Consider the following 16,433-nt stretch of genomic DNA (forward strand, 5'->3'; position numbering starts at 1 on the left):
TGACCTAGAACCAGACATCTTGGAATGTGAAGTCAAGTGGGCCTTAGAAAGCATCACTACGAACAAAGCTAGAGGAGGTGATGGAATTCCAGTTGAGCTATTTCAAACCCTGAAAGATGATGCTGTAAAAGTGCTGCACTCAATATGCCAGCAAATTTGGAAAACTCAGCAGTGGCCACAGTGGAAAGGTCAGTCTTCATTTCAATCCCAAAGAAAGGCAATGCCAGAGAATGCTCAAACTACCGCACAATTGCACTCATCTCACACGCTAGTAAAGTCATCTTCAAAATTCTCCAAGCCAGGCTTTAGCAACATGTGAACCGTGAACTCCCAGATGTTCAAGCAGGTTTTAGAAAAGGCATAGGCACCAGAGATCAAATTGCCAACATCCGCTGGATCATGGCGAAAGCAAGAGAGTTCCAGAAGAGCATCTATTTCTGCTTCATTGTCTATGCCAAAGCCTTTGACTGTGTGGATCACAATAAACTGTGGAAAATTCTGAAAGAGATGGGAATACCAGACCACCTGACCTGCCTCTTGAGAAACCTGTATGCAGATCAGGAAGCAACAGTCAGAACTGTACATGGAATAACAGACTGGTTCCAGATAGGAAAAGGAGTACGTCAAGGCTGTATGTTGTCACCTTGCTTATTTAACTTATATGCAGAGTACATCATGAGGAACGCTGGGCTGGAAGAAGCACAAGCTGGAATCAAGATTGCCAGGAGAAATATCAATAACCTCAGATATGCAGATGACACTACCCTTATGGCAGAAAATGAAGAGTAACTCAAAAGCCTCTTGATGAAAGTGAAAGAGGAGAGTGAAAAGGTTGGCTTGAAGCTCAACACTCAGACAACAAAGATCATGGCATCTGGTCCCATCACTTCATGGGAAATAGATGGAAAAAAATAAAGTGTCAGACTTTATTTTTTTGGGCTCCAAAATCACTGCGGATGCTGATTGCAACCATGAAATTAAAAGACACTTACTCCTTGGAAGGAAAGTTATGACCAACCTAGTTAGTATATTAAAAAGCAGAGACATTACTTTGCCAACCAAGGTCCATCTAGTCAAGGCTATCGTTTTTCCCATGGTCATGTATGGATGTGAGAGTTGGACTGTGAAGAAAGCTGATCGCCGAAGAATTGATGCTTTTGAACTGTGGTGTTGGAGAAGACTCTTGAGAGTCCCTTGGACTGCAAGGAGATCCAACCAGTCCATTCTAAAGAGATCAGTCCTGGGTGTTCATTGGAGGGACTGATGCTAAAGCTGAAACTGCAATACTTTGGCCACCTCATGTGAAGAGTTGACTCACTGGAAAAGACTGTGATGCTGGGAAGGATTGAGGGCAGGAGGAGAAGGGGATGACTGAGAATGAGATGGCTGGATGGCATCACCGACTCTGTGGACATGAGTTTGAGTTAACTCCAGGAGTTGGTGATGGACAGGGAAGCCTGGCGTGCTGTGATTCATGGGATCGCAAAGAGTCGGTCACAGCTGAGTGACTGAACTGAACTGAGGTTACTTTGACGGAGAAGACAATAGCACCCCACTCCAGTACTCTTGCCTGCAAAATCCCATGGACGGAGGAGCCTGGTAGGCTGCAGACCATGGGGTCACTAAGAGTTGAACATCACTGAGCAACTTCACTTTCACTTTTCACTTTCATGCATTGGAGAAGGAAATGGCAACCCACTGCAGTGTTCTTGCCTGGAGAATCCCACTCACGGAGGAGCCTGGTTGACTGCTGTCTGTGGGGTCGCACAGAGTTGGACACGACTGAAGAGGTTTAGCAGCAGCAGCAGCAGGTTACTTTGAGGTGTCATCACTTAGTATTATCTTTGCTGTACCACCCCTGAGGCAAGTGGGCAGAGAGACAGAGCTGTCATTCTGGAGCTGATAACATGGAAAAGCAATTCAGAGGCAAATAACATACTTTACCAGGAAAATAAATAAAGAAAAAAAATGCACCCGATTTGAAGAGTAGAGAAAAAAGCCTGTTTGAGAGAATGTCAGTGACTGAAAGAAATACTTAAAAATCTTCTGAAAAAATCAAAGCTTTACAGCAGATTAAACAACATGAAAGAAAAAAACTTCCATGGTTTCGAGTGATAGAAATTGGCGCGGTACCTTGAGTCACTGCCATTATTTGATTATTAAAAAATCTTTTTCTAGCAGAGGATGCAGTGGATTTATTGTCTCCTGAATGGTGCTGTTATTCAGAGTTGAGAATTATGTGCAGCTAAGTCTTAAGATACATCTCCCCTTTACCCCACTTTTATTTCCACAAAAGAGAAGAAAAAGAAATCATGGCAAGTGTGATTATATGAAACAAACAATAACATGATTTTAAGCCTTTTTTGCCATCTCCTGTTTGACCACTTCCAATTTGCCTTGATTCATGGACCTAACATTCCAGGTTCCTATGCAGTATTGCTCTTTACAGCACCGGACCTTGCTTCTATCACCGGTCACATCCACAACTGGGTATTGGTTTTGCTTTTGCTCCATCCCTTCATTCCTTCTAGAGTTATTTCTCCACTGATCTCCAGTAGCATACTGGGCACCTACTGAACTGGGGAATTTCTCATTCAATATCCTATCATTTTGCCCTTTGATACTGTTCATGGGGTTCTCAAAACAACTATATTGAGGTGGTTTGCCATCCCTCCTCCAGTGGACCACATTCGGCTGTGGTCCATGTGATCAGATCAACTAGTTTCCTGTGATTATGATTTCAGTGTGTCTGCCCTCTGATGCCCTCTCACAATACCTACCGTCTTATTTGTGTTTCTCTTACTTTGGGCATGGGATATCTCTTCACAGCTGCTCCAAGAAAGTGTAGCCGCTGCACCTTACCTTGGATGAGGGGTATCTCCTCAAGGCTGCCCCTCCTGACCTTGAACGTGGGGTAGCTCCTCTCAGCCACTGGCCCTGGCCTCAGGCGTTGGGTAGCTCCTCACGTCCGCGCCTCTTTGCGTGGTCGGTTGGGCTGGGGCCGGTGAGAGTGAACATAGACATTCTAGGAATCAGTGAAATAAAATGGACTGGAATGGGTGAATTTAACTCAGATGACCATTATATCTACTACTGTGGGCAGGAATCCCTTAGAAGAAATGGAGTAGCCATCATGGTCAACAAAAGAGTCCGAAATGCAGTACTTGGATACAATCTTAAAAACGACAGAATGATTTCTGTTCATTTCCAAGGCAAACCATTCAATATTACAGTAACCCAGGCCTATGCCCCAACCAGTAACGCTGAAGAAGCCGAAGTTGAACAGTTCTATGAAGACCTACAAGACCTTTTAGAACTAACACCCAAAAAAGATGTCCTTTTCATTATAGGGGACTGGAATGCAAAAGTAGGAAGTCAAGAAACACTTGGAGTAACAGGCAAATTTGGCCTTGGAGCATGGAATGAAGCAGAGCAAAGGCTAATAGAGTTTTGTCAAGAGAACGCACTGGTCATAGCAAACAACTCTACACATGGACATCACCAGATGGTCAGCACCGAAATCAGATTGATTATATTTTTTGCAACCAAAGATGGAGAAGCTGTATACAGTTAGCAAAAACAAGACCAGGAGCTGACTGTGGCTCAGATCATGAACTCCTTATTGCCAAATTCAGACTGAAATTGAAGAAAGTAGGGAAAACCACTAGACCATTCAGATATGACCTAAATCAAATCCCTTATGAGTATACAGTCGAAGTGAGAAATAGATATAAGGGACTAGATCTGATAGAGTGCCTGATGAACTCTGGACGGAGGTTTGTGACATTGTACAGGAGACAGGGATCAAGACCATCCCCATGGAAAAGAAATGCAAAAAAGCAAAATGGCTGTCTGAGGAGGGCTTACAAATAGCTGTGAAAAGAAGAGAAGCGAAACACAAAGGAGAAAAGGAAAGATGTAAGCATCTGAATGCAGAGTTCCAAAGAATAGCAAGGAGAGTTAAGAAAGCCTTCCTCAGTAATCAATGAAAAGAAATAGAGGAAAACGACAGAATAGTAAAAGCAAGACATTTCTTCAAGAAAATTAGAGATTCCAAGGGAACATTTCATGCAAAGATGGGCTCGATAAAGGACAGAAATGGTATGGACCTAACAGAAGCAGAAGATATTAAGAAGAGGTGGCAAGAATACACAGAAGAACTGTACAAAAAAAATCTTCACGACCAAGATAGTCACGATAACGTGATCACTGACCTAGAGCCAGACATCTTGGTATGTGAAGTCAACTGGGCCTTAGAAAGCATCACTACGAACAAAGCTAGCAGAGGTGATGGAATTCCAGTTGAGCTATTTCAAATCTTGAAAGATGATGCTGTAAAAGTGCTGCACTCAATATGCCAGCAAATTTGGAAAACTCAGCAGTGGCCACAGGACTGGAAAAGGTCAGTCTTCATTTCAATCCCAAAGAAAGGCAATGCCAAAGAATGCTCAAACTACCGCACAATTGCCCTCATCTCACACACTAGTAAAGTCATGCTCAAAATGCTCCAAGCCAGGCTTCAGCAATATGTGAACCGTGAACTCCCAGATGTTCAAGCAGGTTTTAGAAAAGGCATAGGCACCAGAGATCAAATTGCCAACATCTGCTGGATCATGGAGAAAGCAAGAGAGTTCCAGAAGAGCATCTATTTCTGCTTCATTGTCTATGCCAAAGCCTTTGACTGTGTGGATCACAATAAACTGTGGAAAATTCTGAAAGAGATGGGAATACCAGACCACCTGACCTGCCTCTTGAGAAACCTGTGTGCAGGTCAGGAAGCAACAGTCAGAACTGTATATGGAACAACAGACTGGTTCCAGATAGGAAAAGGAGTACGTCAAGGCTGTATGTTGTCACCTTGCTTATTTAACTTATATGCAGAATACATCATGAGGAACGCTGGGCTGGAAGAAGCACAAGCTGGAATCAAGATTGCCAGGAGAAATATCAATAACCTCAGATATGCAGATGACACTACCCTTATGGCAGAAAATGAAGAGTAACTCAAAAGCCTCTTGATGAAAGTGAAAGAGGAGAGTGAAAAGGTTGGCTTGAAGCTCAACACTCAGACAACAAAGATCATGGCATCTGGTCCCATCACTTCATGGGAAATAGATGGAAAAAAATAAAGTGTCAGACTTTATTTTTTTGGGCTCCAAAATCACTGCAGATGCTGATTGCAGCCATGAAATTAAAAGACGCTTACTCCTTGGAAGGAAAGTTATGACCAACCTAGATAGTATATTAAAAAGCAGAGACATTACTTTGCCAACCAAGGTCCATCTAGTCAAGGCTATGGTTTTTCCAGTGGTCATGTATGGATGTGAGAGTTGGACTGTGAAGAAAGCTGATCGCCGAAGAATTGATGCTTTTGAACTGTGGTGTTGGAGAAGACTCTTGAGAGTCCCTTGGACTGCAAGGAGATCCAACCAGTCCATTCTAAAGATCAGTCCTGCGTGTTCATTGGAAGGACTGATGCTAAAGCTGAAACTCCAATACTTTGGCCACCTCATGCGACGAGTTGACTCACTAGAAAAGACTGTGATGCTGGGAAGGATTGCGGGCGGGAGGAGAAGGGGACGACGGAGAATGAGATGGCTGGATGGCATCACCGACTCTGTGGACATGAGTTTGAGTGAACTCTGGGTGTTGGTGATGGACAGGGAGGCCTGGCGTGCTGTGATTCATGGGGTCGCGGAGAGTCAGACACGACTGTGCGACTGAACTGAACTGAATGAAAGCCTTTTTTGCAGTTTACCTGCTATTCCTTCTTAGTTGCCTCCAAGGGGCACCCTCCCTTTGTAGGTGCAAAGTCACCACCATGTGAGGCCACACGCTATGCCTGAAGTTGTGTCACTTCTCACACTTGTGTACAAAATTCAACCTAATTCTGATTCTTCCCAGGACCTACTTTTCTTCATGAAGGTCCCCTTCTAAACGCTAATAGAAAATTTGTCTTATTTAAGGGATAAAATGTCATTGTATAGGTTATTTTGGTTGTTTCATTGTTGCAATCATATTATAATTTTACACTTAAAGAACGTCATTCGCATATGAAGCCAAGTACATGGGAATTTTTCTCCCCTCCTAAGTTAAAAAAATTTATAAGCCGTTTCAGGTATTATTATGGGAAATGGATTAGGAAAATATGGTTCTATTTTTGGAGCTCTAATTTTTATATTTAAAGGCATTCCTAAGCTGTGCATGTTGGCAGATATATTTGTCATATTGTTTCTTGCTTTTAACACCTTTTATATTTTCAAAATGATAATGTATTTATTTTTCATCACAAAAGTAAAATATGTTAATTTTTAGTAATGCAGAAAAATGTATCACATGAAAATTAAAATACCACTAATCTTATCTTAGAGATATTTTCTCAACAGATTTTGGGTACATCTCTGTTTACACATATGAAATTTATTTTAGAGCTGGAATCATGCCATAACCCTGTAATCTTCCCTTCCAAACTGAAAAACATAGTATGAATATTTCCATGTTATTAAACATAAATATAAACATCATTTTAATGGCTGCAAAATAGTTAATAATCTATAATGGGGTTTTAAGTTGCCGTCAAGTTTTTATCATAAAGACAAGAAATGAACATTTTTGTTATTCTTTGTGAAATTGCTTATTTCCTGATTATAGGTTTCTGATGGTGAAATATTCAAAGGGTTTGAACCTTGTAAAAGGTTTTGTTTTGTATTGGTCAAGTAGCTTTCAAGAAAGCTTGTCCTGGTTGTTAATGTCATCATTGACACTGTCTATTCCATAAGACATTCACATCACTGGAGACTGGTCTTTTAAATTTTGAATAGATTAACATAAAATGGGTTACATTTGTATAAATCTGAGTTGTCTGTTAGTCTTGAAACTGTATATTTCTTGGGCCTTTGTGTGTTTTTAAAAGAATGTTACCCTTAATCTTTTTGGGAGGGTGCATGACCATCTTTCTCTTCATTTTTTTTACCCCTTTGGTCTATAGAGTTTCCTTATAAAAGAAAGAAAAATATTGTTTGATATGGAAAAAGATCTAAACTGTGAATCAGAAAACTTGGTTTAATTTGGAGTGGGGGGGGCGGTCGTTGCCCTACTAAGGCTGTGTCTGTGAGTGTCCCCTTTCTTTGTGCTTTTTTTTCATCTGTCTAAGAGTTTGAACCTGATGCTTTTTGAATTTCCTTTCACCTCTGGGATCATTTTGAGCAGGCGCTTTCTCTCCCTATTGGTAGCATTTGTGGGATTTCTAATATTGAAGGCTTAATTTCAGTGTAGCTGTGAAATGTTAACTGCCTCCTCTTTCCTTGAAAGGTTTTGTAGTTTATGCTTAAGAGACCCATGTAATGTGGGCCATTTTTATGGAAACTTAATAAAGGGCATAAGCTACCCAGATGTTTTAACGTGTTCTAACTGGTGATTTCCAGACATTAGTAACAGAGGGCTGGCTGTGCATTATATATGGATTAGTTTGAGATTACAGGGGAAGGCAAGAATAGAGGGAGGCCCTGCCAAGAAAGGGTAGATAAGAAACACTTTAATCCACAACCCTGGAATTAGAGTAGGAGTTTGATATGCTTGCAGTAGATATGCCAGGGCTGTATGTTTATTTTTATGGTTCTTCTGTAAAATGGACTTTCCACTTTGATTAAGACTTCAAGGGAAAGGAGAGAGGTTTGTGTTCAGTAGCACTTAATTATTTTAATATGGAACAGAGGGTTAATTATAATTACAGGATCTGTTCTGAGAGTTTTACTGAGTAAGGGTTGTGTAGTTAAAAATACTCAGAGCTAAAGGCCACTCTCAAACCAAAACATTCCTATGGTAGAAACTCTTCCTGCCTTTCCCAGGCTGTCTACAAAGTGGTCCAGTGATACGTGACATTGACAGCCTCTGTGTAAGGCATGTGATGGAAAGCCTGGATTCAGCCTCTCCTTGGCTCCCAGGAGGTTGACTGTACACTGTATGAACTGTCAGCTCTCATGGTGAGCTCTCATAGAATATCACATTTTCTATGAGTGCTTGTTAAAAAGAGGACTCATGAGAGGTACAGTCATGCTCAAGCAAAGCCCCCTGAACATCTGTAACTTCTCTTTGCAAAGAGATGGCAGTGTTTGGGAGATGCTGTTATCCTATCAGTACCCATTAATTTTCCTGTCAGACTTTTGGAAAAGAAGAGCTTTTGTTCTCTCCTCCACTTTTGTATACAGAGAAGTTTGTGCAAGAGGAAAATAATTGACGTGTGCTCAGTGCAGTCATGTGTCTGAACAGGTGGGCCCGGGGCCCGTCGTTCTGGTTCTCCGCTGGAGACACAAGCCCTAACCGCAGACAGGAGTTGTTCCACCATTGCCTATCTCACACAGATCCTGTGATAGTTTCTCCCGTGCCCCATTTTGGACGAAGGAGTATCAACCTGAGGTGTGACATTACAGGAGGATGCCACCAGGCTACATTTATGTCCTACCCCTGACATGTTGATTTGTGGGAAAGAGGACTTCTTGGTTTCTGTTAGAGTAAAACATGTCCTTCAGCAGACACACCCATGGAGCAATTTCTATGACGCACATTCATCCTTTCTAGTTAGAACCATTCTGGAAATTAAAAGCGTGAATAGAAATTTGGGGGAAAGATTTTTCTAAGATCATTTTATTTTTTTTTTTAGTGAAGCATAGTTGACATACAATATTGGTTCAGGTGTACAACATTATGAATTGGCATTTATATACTTTATGAATTGACAGTCACAAAAAGTCTAGTAACCATAGACTTTCTCACCATACAGAGGTATTACCATATTATTATTGATGGTATTCCCTGTGCTATCATTACATTAAGTGGTTTATTTATTTTAGAACAGAATTTTATACCTCTTAATCCCTTTCATCTACATCGTCCACCCCTTCATCTCTCCCCGACTCTGGCAACGGCTGTTTTCTCTGTGTCTTTCGGTCAGGTTCTGTTTGTTCATTTTGTTTTGTAGATTCCACAAGTGAAATCTATTTTGTAGATTCCATAAATGGCATCTTTTTACTCTTACAGAAAACATGTTTTACTCTAACAGAGAACATTTGGCGTTTGTGTTTCTGTCTGACTTATTTCACCTAGTGTAATACCCTTTAGATCCATCCATATTGTTACAGAAGGCAAGATTTCAGTCCTTTTTTATGGCTAAGTATGTATATATATGTATAAGTTATATATCACATTTTCTTTGTCCATTCATCTGTCACTGCAAACTTAGGTTGCTTTTATACCTTGGCTATTGTAAATAATGCTGCAGTGAATATAGGGGTGCATATATCTTTTTGAATTAGTGTTTTCTTTTCTTTGTCCAAGAATCTAGAAATGGAATTGCTGGGCTGTGTGACTGTTCTATTTTTCATCTTTTGAGGAACCTCTATACCATTTTGTATAGTGGCTGCACCAATTTACATTCCCACCAACAGTATACTAGAGTTCCCTTTTTGCCACATCCTCACTAACGCTTGCTAATTTGTTGTCTTTTTGATAGTAACATTCTGATAGGTGTGATATCTTTGTGGTTTTGATTTGCATGTCCCTGATAATTAGTGATGTTGAACATCTTTTCAGGTGTCTGTTGGCCATCTATATGTCTTCTTGGAAAAACGTCTATTCCGATCTTCTGCCCACTTAAAAATTAAACTTTTTTTTAATATTGAGATATGTGAGTTCTTTAGTACTTTAGATGTTAACCCCTATTAAGCATATTATTTTCAAATATCTTTTCCTATTCAGTAGGTTGTCTTTTGTTGATGGTTTCTTTTACTGTGCAAAAGCTTTTTATTTTGATGTAGTTCCATTTGTTTATTTTTGCTTTTGTTGCCTTTGCCTGAGGAGACAGATCTAAAAAAAATATTGCTGAGACTGATGTCAGAGAGTATACTGCCTATGTTTTTTCCACAAGTTTTATGGTTTCAGGTCTTACATTTACGTCTTTAACCCATTTGAGTTTATTTTTGTAAATAATGTCAGAGGGTGGTTTAAAGCTAGTAGAAATTTTAGGTGTTTTTTTTTTTTTTTTGTAGAAAAACTAAGATATTAAGCTTTCTAGAAAATTCTGGTCAGGTTATACTTTAAAACGAATAATAGAATATGTGGTAAAGGCTTTAGTTGGATCTAAACAGGAAGAATAAACCTCCCTTCTTAGAAAAGACTAAGGTATAATTTTGTACTTTAACCTTTCTTTCACTGGATTAATTAGTGTTCAAATAACCTGATATGGGCAAAGGTATTATTATTATTATTTTTTTACTTTGTCATATTATAAAGAAATTACAGAAAGATTTGGGAGAATAGATTAAGAAAATCAATAATCACATGATGCTAAATTTTATATATGCTCTTCAAAATTTTTTCATATCATTTATATTTCTGGCACACTTATGAAAGAGTACATGAAATTTTCTAATCCTGCTTTTAAACAAAACAATTGGAAAGCATAAATTATTTATTGTGTTACTCATAGAAGAATGTGATTAATATGAATTCACTCTCCACCAGGATTGAAAAAAATTTACAAGACAGTTCTTCCTCTCCAAAGATGTAATTAATACTGGAATATTTCTAACTCTCTTTAATGCCAATGGCACTATACCCTGTATCTTTACCTTCACAGAAAGTGGGAAGTTGGAAATTGAAAAATAATATATTGATATTAAATTTGAGGATAACATCCATAAAATTAGAGTTAAAAAATTTAGAAAAAATAACTTATTAAAAAAATTTAACTTCATGGTCTTGTGACTGAGTTTTGGTTTTGGTTTTGCTTTATTTTTATTTCAGAGATGATTGTTGACCATCAGATTGAGACAGGCCTGTTGAAACCTGACCTTAAGGATAAGGTGACCTATACTTTGCTCCGGAAGCATCGGCATCAAACCAAGAAATCCAACCTTCGATCCCTGGCTGACATTGGGAAGACCGTCTCCAGTGCAAGTAGGATGTTTACCAACCCTGATAATGGTAATGCAGGGGCCGCCTGGCTGCTGCTCTTTCTTACCTGCCTTACTCACTTTACTCCACCTCTTGTCACCTTTTTTTTTTTTTTTTCTTTTTAAATCCTTCTTCTTATTTCTTCTTTTCTCAACTCATATGCCACAGCCATTTCATAATGACATGTTTTAACCAATTGGGCAGATTTGCAGTCCTGTTGGAAAGATTTCAGCAATTACTGTAGGCTGCAAATGCCAAGATGCCATGGTTGCTCCATATACCTCTATTCTGATTGACTGAGAGGGTTTGGTAATAATGCAGTGATGAAACAACTGAATGTTTTCAATGAATCGGCATGCCTATACATTATTGAGTACATCAAGGAATATGCTTTTGACATGGTGGTTTGTCAGAATTAGGAGGACAGACTAAGCTCTGATAGGTACTCTGAAATCTCGTGTTGTGAAGTGTTTACTTGATATATGAGATGGTGTCCAGCCTATAAATGGTCATTCATCAAAATAAGGTTCAATATTATTTTTACTGCCTAAAAAACCAATCTGCTCTTTTGCTGTGTTATAGGTGTGAGAATAATTATTCAGGTGGGATATCAGCCCCATTATGTAGCAATAGGAAAGGCACTATGTTTTATTTATACTCTTTTACATTTATCAGAATTTCTTGCAAAGTGTCTGTCTTCTGTATCATTGTTTTGAATAAATTTCATAATTGGGTGTAGGCTGAGAAGGGAGAAGTTATTCTCATGAGGTATGGAAAATTAAGGTGTAAAGACTTGCTAAGCAATGGACTGGTCAAACTAGGCCTCTTCCATTCCACCCCCAGTCTTTTTGGTGTTAAGAGAAATGAGTAGATAAGGGAACTTTTAATTCGCTGTTCTCAGCTGCACTTTCAGAATAATACAAAACATGTTGTCATAGAAAAGATGGACTAAGTGAAGTGTATAAACTGAATTCTAACTCAGTTCACTGTATTTCTGGAAATTGAGTTTTCTTACTTAATATTAAAATTAATGGCTTTCTGGGAGAGAGCTTACTATTAGCAAACTTTGCTATATTTTGGAATCATTCCACACAGTTTTTTTAAATGAGTGTTTAGTAAGTAAGCAGAGTTAGATGAAAAGTTCAATTCTGTTGAGTGACTTTTATATTTATTTAATTGCTGCTGTGTTTCTCTTTTTGAAGTGCAACAGGTTATAAGTAATTAAAATAAGAATGCTCTTTAAAGAGCATTCACAAAAGGAAGAATCTAATCTAGAACATTCCTATGACAATTTGATGGTTCTACCACATCTGGAATATTGCTGCTGATAGGAAATATTTTTATTTCTCTGCATCTCCCATTTTATTTATTTTTTAAATTACATTTTGAATAGTTTAATGGCTGGAAATGTTATGTGATAAACAGTTTGTTGAAACTGATGTCACAAATAATTTTAAGAACAAATCATATTTTAAAAATTATGGCATTTAATGTACAGGTCTGTTTTTTAGTATCTTATTTGTTAACCTCTGTCTCATGTAAAATGAAATTTTATGATTTGGAGATGTATTTTTTATCACAAAGTCAGTGGTAGTATAAAGCAGCAAGAATTGTTTTCAAATGTTGCTATCTTTGCAATGAGAAGAGAAACGAGTATGGCAGAGCAAGGGTGCCTTCACCACCAGTGTGGTATGAGCTTAATTTTCCTGGACGTGTAGTTAGAGTAAAAATTAGGAACAGTTGGGTCTTTGTGGCAGTATCTTGTGCTTTAGGGGAGAGTATTTGGGTGTGAAATACAATTAATGAGTTGATATTGCTCGTCATTCAATCATTTATCCTGTCAGTAGATCTTTGTACTTCAGAGAAAAGTTGAAATTGCCTTCATCACTCAGCTTCTCTCTCACATGTGAAATGCCTCAGATGCTGGGCAGAAGGCAAGCAGGAAGTGCAGATGCTTCTTTTTCTTTCTGACTTGTCAGCTGATCAGCTAACACCCTAAAGCATGGAATATGACTCGGCCTTTAAAACATGTTGTTTTGGCCTTTTAAATATCTGGAGGCAAGTTTTGCCTTGAGAGGTGCTATAAGAATGACTTTCAGGTGATTCCAAAATACTTTATTATAAATTATCAGATGGCAAATTCTTGATTTTCTAGAGGCACTTGTTCTTAACTTGCAAGTTTATACATATAGTTATCTTTATATGTTAGCATTTAAATACTTAATATCTTTAACAACTATGAAATGTTCTTAGGATAAAATCCTAAAATAAAAAAGTGTAGAACATTTTCTACTGCTTTAATAAATCAGAATCTTTTATCTATGGTAGTTGGAATAGATTCTAATATCTCCATGTAAAAATGTAGGTAAATTTATCACCTTGGTTTTCTATCACAGACTAGAAAATAGAATGCTGCCAGCTTTAGTTATAATAATACCAGTGCAGTTAATGGCTAAAATCTTTGGAGTTACTCTAGAGTTGGAAATTTTTCATTCCCTAGTCATGTGCCACCTCTTATATACTTGCAAGGGCCAGTTGTTATCAGGAATTTTGAGGACTGTTTGTTAAACACGACTACTATTAAAAATTAGATTATATAAACATATAATTAGATATTAATATTAAGAATAATGTTAATGAAAACTCAAAATGCATTATCTCCTACTTATTTTACTATAGGCTGTGCTATAAAATAGTGTGTTACTGTTCAGTTCAGTTCAGTTCAGTCGCTCAGTCGTGTCTGACTCTTTGCAACCCCATGAATCACAGCACGCCAGGCCTCCCTGTCCATCACCAACTCCCGGAGTTCACTCAAACTCATGTCCATCGAGTCGGTGATGCCATCCAGCCATCTCATTCTCTGTCGTCCCCTTCTCCTCCCGCCCCCAACCTTTCCCAGCATCAGAGTCTTTTCCAGTGAATCAACTCGTCGCATGAGGTAGACATCAGCAAATACTACAAATCAGGACTTGATATATTGTTTGGTCAGTTATTTACAACTTTAAAAAGAGTTAGAGGAAATGCTAATAATGCAGGTTAAGCTTACCTATGTAGTATCTGTAGCCGAAATCTTAGCTTGGGCTCCTATAATATGTTACCAAACATTGCTATAAATACTTGAAGAACAACCATTTCTTTCTTACGGTTCTGGAAGCTGGGAAATCCAAGATCAAGAAACCACAAATGCGGTTCTTGGTGAGGGTCCACTTTGGCTTGTAAATGGTCATCTTCTCATTCTGTCTTCAGGTGGTGGAGAGAAACCGATCATCTTTCTCCTATTTCTTTTTATAAGGATGCCCTCCCTTTTGGAAGCCAGATTTTATATGCTGAAATCCTAACCCCCAGTGTAATGGTATTAGGAAGAGGGGCATTTGGGGTAGAGTCTTCATAAATGGAATTAGCACCCTTTACATGGAGAGTTAGGATTTCAGCATATGAATTTTGGGACAATGCAAGCATTCAGTCCATAACAACTGTTAGAACGTGAATCGTACAAGGAATTGAGGAAATATTCTTTCAGTATTAAAAAACTGTTATTCAGTTTAATGAACGAATCACCCACGTCATTGACAATTGAGTCAATACATTTTCATTGTTTCACTTTTGTCTTTCTTGATAGCATATATGATAATGGATGTTCAACATGGGTGTTGGGCCTATGCTTGTTTGCCAGTTGCAACCATAAGTCAGCTACTGATGGAAGAGTTTGGTAAAAATCAACAAAAGCATTTTATGACAATCAACTGGTTGTATGCAGTTTACAATAGAGTATTGTATATTTATTATTTGTATGTATGCTATACATGTTTAAGTCAGTAAAATTTACCGCTCACACCCATTTGCGCTAATATACACACACACACATGCACACATGCACACACACACACGCATGCACGCACAAGTTTTTTCACCAGAGAACTGGTTCTCAAACATTTACCAAAACATCCACTACCAGCCCACCACTGTCTATCCATGGCTGAATTTTTTAGGATCCTGATGTGGCTTTGGATTCAAGATGATTGAATGATTTTAAAAAGAAATGAAAAACATTTTTATTTTAATAAATTGGGGAAGAATCAGGTTTACAGTATCTTAATTATCATGAAATTTCCACTTATCCAAGACATCTGTGAATTCTGGTGAATATATCTGCCAGGTATGAAATTTGAGGCAAGTACCATATTTTATATATTGAGGCAAGCTCAGTTTATTAATGGAGGCATTTCTATCAAGTTAGTGTCACAGGAAGAAAATTAATGAGATTTTCATTTCCTCTGGTGTTAGATTTTCGTTTACTTACTCTCTTTTTCTTTCTCACTATTATTTTAGGCTGAGCCATATACAGTTGCCATTTTTGTGGGTAAAATATAGTGGACTACCAACAGTTTCATATGGTTCTATTTAAGTATCTATTCAGAGATACTTAGGTAGTAATTCTGTATTATTTTAGTTTACTATGAAAGAATAACATTGAAGCCTAAGAATGTTCCTTAATAGTGTTTAAAAGTCAAATAAGATATATTTAGTTTATATTTTATTAGAAAGTGAAAGTTTATGCCTAATTGGTATTCTTTCAAAAATATTTAATAAGATGTTTCTGACAAGGTTACCTGATAATTCTGTTTTAAAGAGCTATGTTTTATAGGATTATATGATTTTTTAAAATCTCATTTACCACTTAAATGGATACTTTTGATATGTACTGTCTAGTCTTAACAAAAGATGGATAAGACCCAACTTTAAGACCAAGGACCTTAATTTGAGTATTCAGCTCTCAGTGCCTTTATGGAAATCTGGGCAGTGCTGTCATGAACTTGTCCCTGGTGTTTTCCTGATTTCATTTCTATTTCCTAGACTCTCATAAAAATCCTTGCCCTCCGTGGTCTTGGAGATGTCTTTTACTGAGAAATGATTTTGGTTATCCAACTAGACCTAGACTATGAATTTCATATTGCCCAATTTTCATTATTTTTTTAAGTGAAAACTTGTAAAGGTTATTTAGTACTCAGTTTCTATGTCTATAAAACATAAAGTGAAAATTAACTGAGATAATGCATGTAAAATGTTTTGAATGGTAATTGTACATAATACCATCACTGGTACTATATACATTGGTACCTTAGTACCGTCACTCAACAAGTAATATTAAATTATATGTAATATGTTTAAGCACAGGTAAGGAAGAAAAATCTCATATTGAGTGAGGGTATTTTCTGGAGTGATATTTGCTCTATAACTTATCATTTGGGAAGAATCTCATGGATATATTGCTGATTTATTTCCTCTGCCCTTCAGTAAGTGATACCATTTCACTAGCAGTGGAAGAGGAGGAAAATCCTTCTCATCACAGCCCTCTTACAGAATAGTCTGTCCCTGTCATTGATTTTCCTGTTTGCTGGCTGTCAGGGAAACCCTAAACCACACTGAGAATCTAAGACTTAAAGCTTCTCCGGTAGGTAGATGAGGGTTTGGAAAAGGTGGCA

General features: G+C 38.0%; 1 protein-coding gene across 7 annotated transcripts in view; it reads left to right on the plus strand.

The window, feature by feature from the left end:
- The window catches only part of SLC4A4 (solute carrier family 4 member 4), a 368,998-nt gene that overhangs the window by 162,693 nt on the left and 189,872 nt on the right, over nt 1–16,433 (plus strand). For 6 of the 7 annotated variants that reach the window (XM_055434873.2, XM_055434874.2, XM_088836384.1 and 3 more), the window contains one exon: nt 10,801–10,980. In XM_055434873.2, the coding sequence (XP_055290848.2) occupies nt 10,801–10,980 (180 nt within the window). The remainder of the gene's footprint in view (nt 1–10,800; nt 10,981–16,433) is intronic. The other variant, XM_055434871.2, reaches the window with a different exon arrangement.

Source organism: Moschus berezovskii, chromosome 5 (genome assembly GCF_049115385.1).
Source record: "Moschus berezovskii isolate FMDL1 chromosome 5, NW_MosBer_1.0, whole genome shotgun sequence".
Taxonomy (NCBI): Eukaryota; Metazoa; Chordata; class Mammalia; order Artiodactyla; family Moschidae; genus Moschus; species Moschus berezovskii.